Source organism: Prorops nasuta, unplaced genomic scaffold (genome assembly GCF_024137725.1).
Source record: "Prorops nasuta isolate Cenicafe-Biocafe unplaced genomic scaffold, Cenicafe_Pnas_1.2 PNAS00007, whole genome shotgun sequence".
Classification (NCBI taxonomy): domain Eukaryota; kingdom Metazoa; phylum Arthropoda; class Insecta; order Hymenoptera; family Bethylidae; genus Prorops; species Prorops nasuta.
Window position 1 is genome coordinate 2,662,180 of NW_027116804.1, and position 5,899 is coordinate 2,668,078.

The following is a 5,899-nucleotide window of genomic DNA, read 5'->3' on the forward strand; positions in this document are numbered from 1 at the left end:
GGACATACTATTCATATTTGTGAACGGTTTGTAATGGATATACAAATATATGTATACATAAATATTATATTCATACTAAAATCATATTCATTTTTTGTTTAGCTGTCTACACTATTTTCATATGGCAGATAAACTTCAGGTTCATGAGAGGGATTGTGTGCAGCTTAATGACAATATCCGTATCATACAGCCAAAGAATGCAGAAGACTGTTGGGTATCTTTTAAGAACCAGAAGAACAGTGAAAGAGTGCCGTTTGTCGTCTATGCAGACTTTGAATGTTTACTACAGAAAATTGACCATAGTAGTAATAGTAGTAGTAAAAATAGTTACGATTATCAGAAACATGTACCTTTTAATGTAGGGTATTATTTACAAAGTGTTCGTGATGCGTCACTTTCATTTTATAATTCACATCGAGGTGCTAATTGCATCGAATGGTTCGTATGCGAGCTCGAGAGCATTGCACGCATCGTCAGCGAAAAATTGAAGACTGTAATACCGATGAATACTCTTAGTGATGTTGAAATTTCGCGGCACTACAGTGAACCTAATTGTCACATTTGTGGAAAACCGTTTCTTCCAAATCAAGTGCGTATTCGCGATCATGATCACCTAACTGGTAGATATAGAGGACCGGCTCATAATAATTACAACTTAAACTTTAAAGACTAGCATGTTATTCCCGTAATATTCCATAATTTATCCGGCTATGATTCACATTTTATTTTTGAGGCGATCGTGAATACGTTTGAGGGATCGGTAAATTTGCTGCCTGTAAATAAGGAAAAATACACTTCATTTAGTAAATATCTGCGAAAGTATAATATACAGCTAAGATTCATCGATTCGTTCAAATTTATGGCATCCAGTTTGGATAAATTGAGTTCATATCTGAATAGATCTCAGCTGAAAAATTTAGAGCCACAATTTTTGGAATTAAGTATTGAACAGTTCAGCCTGCTTAAGAGAAAAGGTATTTTTCCTTACGATTTTGTGGATAACATTACTCGCTTGGAAGAAACGGTTTTACCTGCACGAGAGTTGTTCTATAATAGACTGTCCGATAGCGATATCACGGAAGAAGCATATAATCATGCCAAAGAGGTATGGACCAAATTCTCTGTGACAACACTCGGGGAGTACAGCGATCTTTATTTAAAGACCGATGTCCTATTGTTGACTGATGTTTTCGAGAGTTTTTGAGATAGCTGCATGAAAAATTATAGTTTAGATCCCGCGCTCACTATTATACGCTTCCAGGCTTCACTTGGGACGCGATGCTCAAACATGCGGGAATCCGTCTGGAACTCTTCACAGACGTGGACATGTTGGTTTTTGTCGAACGCGGTATACGCGGTGGTTTGAGCCAGTGCTCCCACCGCTACGAGAGGGCCAACAATCGGTACATGCGAAACTACGATCCGGCGGAACCGTCGAAATACTTGATGTATTACGACGTTAATAATCTATATGGATGGGCAATGTGGCAACCGTTGCCTACCCACGGTTTCCAATGGATCGATGACGCTGCCAAACTCGACATCCTTAATGTGTCCGAGGATTCGTCCGAAGGTTATATTTTGGAGGTGGACTTGGAATATCCACGCGAGCTTCACGACAAACACTCCGATCTACCATTCTGCCCGGTGCGTGAGAAGTCGCCAGGTTCACACCAGGAGAAACTGCTCGCAACCATCGACGATAAGACGCGTTATGTGATACACTACCGTGCTCTACAGCAGTGTATACGTAACGGTATCGTCTTAAAACGCATTTATCGAGGTTTAAAGTTCCAGCAGTCCACCTGGCTGAAGTCGTATATCGAATTAAATACACGCTTGCGGACAGCCTCAAAAAACGATTTCGAGAAGAATCTCTTCAAGCTAATGAACAACGCAGTATTTGGTAAGACTATGGAAAATGTTAGGAATAGAGTTGACGTGAGGCTCGTAACCAAGTGGAAGGGAAGATACGGGGCGGAAGCGTTGATTTCCAAACCGAATTTTCACAGTCGTGCGATATTTAAAGAGAATTTGGTCGCTATTCAATTGTCGAAATTATCCGCGAAGTTTGATAAGCCCGTGTACGTAGGCATGAGCATTTTAGATATTTCAAAGACCTGTCTGTATGAATTCCATTACGATTATATGCTTCCTACATTCGGCAGTAAATGTAAAGCGATGTATACCGACACGGACAGTCTAGTGTACAGTATCGAGTGTGATGATGTTTACTCGGTCATGAAACGTGATCTGGTCAAATTCGACACCAGCGATTACCCTGCTGATAATCGGTACGGCTTACCTCGAGTCAATAAAAAAGTGCCTGGGCTAATGAAGGACGAGAACAATGGAAAGATCATGACCGAGTTCGTTGGACTGAGAGCGAAAATGTATATCTTTAAGGTGCAGGACTGTACGAAAATTATCAAAAAGGCTAAGGGGGTCAAAGGTTATGTTATCGATAGAAACATAACCTTTGACGACTACGAGGATTGTTTGGATAATTTCACCGTACAGTCCCGTAACCAAAATTTAATTCGTTCGAAATTGCACAAGGTGTTTTCCACTACTCAGCGAAAAATTGCTCTCAGTCCGTATGACGATAAACGTCACATAACACCCGGTTCTGTAGCGATTCTACCTTGGGGACATTATAGGTTAAAAGACTAGATTTTAATAGCTGTATTTATTGTATTATATTATATTACATAAATTATTATTATTATTATTACAAAACATTATTCTTATTTATCCACGAATTATGCGTTTTATCCATTCCTAACCATTTTACAAATACCTTATTTCCTTTCTTACGCAATATCTTCTCTACCAAGTATACATCAGGATTAGCTGTTTTTAAAAGTTCATATTCATAAAATCCGCCATGTATATCTGTACCACGAGAATCTCTAAGTAGATACGTGGCAGGATTTGTCCTTTGCACTTTTGTAATTTGAAATATTTCAGTAGTCCAGTTCGGTGTGTAACCTTTAGCAAACGTATTTTTGTATTTACTGATTCGCACGAAATCACCGGCCTTGAACTTGGTCCGTCCAACGATCTTAATGTTGCTATATACAGTAGCAAGCAGATGCTTAGCATGCTCAGGTTTCACGTCAACGGGACGCATTCCTATAGTACGATGTCTTCGTGCGTTATAATCATCTACCAGCTGTTGCAGTATATTTCTCCATTTGTAACTACCATCCAGTGTAAATCGTTTCCACATTTCGGTTTTTAACGTTCGATTCCAACGTTCGACTATTGACGCTTTTAACGTGCTGTACGTGGAGTAATGATTTATTCCACGTTTTTTCATGAGCAGTTGAAACTCGTTGTTGTAAAATTCTTTACCATTATCAGTTTTCAAATTTTTGGGACATCTTCCACTCTTTAAAATTTTTCCCATAGCTGTGGTCACTTCCTTACCACTTTTTGTCTTAAGCGCTACTGCCCAACCATACTTCGATAAGGTATCAATCACTGTCAGAATATAGTGATGACCAGTATCAACGTAATAACGCATATCAACAAGGTCAGCCTGCCAGAGATCATCGAAACCACGTATTATGACTTTTCGTCGTGGAAAATTTCTTCTCGCAGGGACATGTAACTCTTGCACCAATTGTTTCTTTTCTTCACTCACGATTTTCCCTGATTCTCTTTTTACAACCTTTCCCCTAGGCACATATAATTTCTGTTTCTTTTTTTCACTCATGATTCTTTTTCTTTCGAAAGCAATCGATTATCATGAGTATAAAATGTATGATGCATCCTAAACATTCACTTTTTGGATCCGTCATTAATCTTGCTGTTTGTTTGTAAAAGTTTTGACTCAATCTCCTGTATTTTTTTATTTATTCTTTCTTCAATTTTCTCCTCCAATTTAGCTAAACTGTGTTGCAAGAACTTTATATTCACAGCACATGTATTATTATCAGAATCAATAGTCAAATTTACTTTTTTCTTTATTATTCAAATCCAGTGCTCTTTTAGTCACATTTAATGTACCAATATTAAATTCTTTCCTTACGTTAAAACCACTACCAAATTTGTTAATTGATATATTGACGTGTGGTACGCAACTGAAGAAAATGTTTATAAACTGTACCCTTTTATAGAATAAGATCCTCTTCACGCAACTCTTTTATTATTGACTGTATTTCATTATGGTGGTTTGTATGACCTGCGGTGGTTGATGCAATTAAAAGTCGCAATCGATCAACTAATTCATTAGGATCGTTCCAATGTATATAGTTTATAGGCTCATCAGTAACACGCATAAATCCACTACCAGCTATCACTCGTTGTGATGGTACTTTATTGTAAATTAGTGGTTGAATAATTTTCTTATACTTTGGACCCTTATTCCCTTGAACCTGTTGGTAACTATCATTTGCTCTTTTATATGATTTAGTTTGTTCAAGGATTTGCTTATATATGATCTTGTCATCAATGCTGTAGAGCTTTCTATCAGGCTCTTTCATGAAGATTAATTCAAAAAGACCTCTCGTACCAATATAGCGCTTTTTATCAGTAGAGTAGCTGTAAGGATTCTGGGACCGGGTGGCGAGGGGGTCGGGGTCCCGCGGGGGTAGGGGAAGTAGGGGAATTGCCCCCTCTCCTCGTGTGGTTGTGCGCATGCGGTTGTGCGCATTATCGCGTTCCCCCGACGTTAAACTCGTAGGGTACACAAGTGGCCTCCCCCCTCTTACGGTAAGCAGTGAACGCAGAGAAGGAGAGAAAGAGAAAGAGAAAGAGAAGGAGAAATAGAATTTTGAGGTTATGAAATGAACGATATTTGGAATTTTTAATAAAAATTTATAAATATATTTTTAATAATATACACATAAAAATTATAATTGAATATAATAATATATATTTTTTGCTTTTTTTAAAAGATTTTCATACATTCTATAGCATGATGAATGTATGTTTTGCAGATTGAACACCACTCTGGAAGTGGACAATTAATGTGTAGGTGACCATAATTTTTGCAATTTGTACACCAATAATGTGGCGTTAGATCTATCGCAGGTTCCATTTGCGTAGCCTTTGTTATTACGGAAATAGGTTCCGTTTGTGTACCACTATTTTTCACCTGGGACATATTTGAAAACATTTTGTTATTTTTCTATATTGTAATAACTATTTTGCAAAGCAAGTATACTTACAAAAATCACCTCCTCTTCTTCTTCCTCCTCCTCCATCTCCTCTTCTTCTTCTTCTTCTTCTTCCTCCTCCCTCTCCTCTTCTTTCTCTCTCTCCTCCTCTTCCTCCCTCTCCTCTAAATCAATGGCTGGTATAAAATAAAATAAAAAAATAAATTTTTTTTTCGTTATTCTTCGTTTTGAATAAAAAACAATTGGTCAAATAGTGAGATAGTTAGAAGTTTTCAAAAATATGTGTCGTAAAATTCTTTTATGATTCTATTTATTGACATTATCTCTGGGTTTTTTTTTCTTTAAAAGAAATAAAAATAATTACTTACGGTTCAATTGCATATTATGATGAAGCATCTCTTCATATTCTTCAAAATAACGATTATGAGAATCGTTAATTCTTTTGATGTATTCCTGCATCGATTCTGCAGGATTTTCATCCTCCTCTACTAGATTTTTTTCACAAAACCCCGTTCACTTTCCATTTTTTTTTTTTTTTTTTTTTTTTTTTTAATTTTCTATTGTACAATCTGCACTGATGGTGGTTCGAAGACTGAATGAAGCCTTTGAAGAAATTTCGTCAAGAGAAACTCTTTATCGTTCAATTTATAAATATAAAGTTACATTTGATAACACTTAGGAGTCCATTCTTTCTTCATCGAGAAGGGATACACTATACCCTCTGAATAATCACCGTATTGTGATATTTTTTTCCTATTGTGTTATATTGTGAT

General features: G+C 36.9%; 1 protein-coding gene across 1 annotated transcript; it reads left to right on the top strand.

Moving 5' to 3' along the window:
• The first annotated feature begins 2,094 nt into the window (after positions 1-2,094).
• On the top strand, positions 2,095-2,673 carry LOC136774863 (uncharacterized). Its single transcript, XM_066729341.1, has one exon. The coding sequence runs from the start codon at positions 2,095-2,097 to the stop codon at positions 2,671-2,673; it is 579 nt and encodes a 192-aa protein (XP_066585438.1).
• Positions 2,674-5,899: the final 3,226 nt, after the last annotated feature.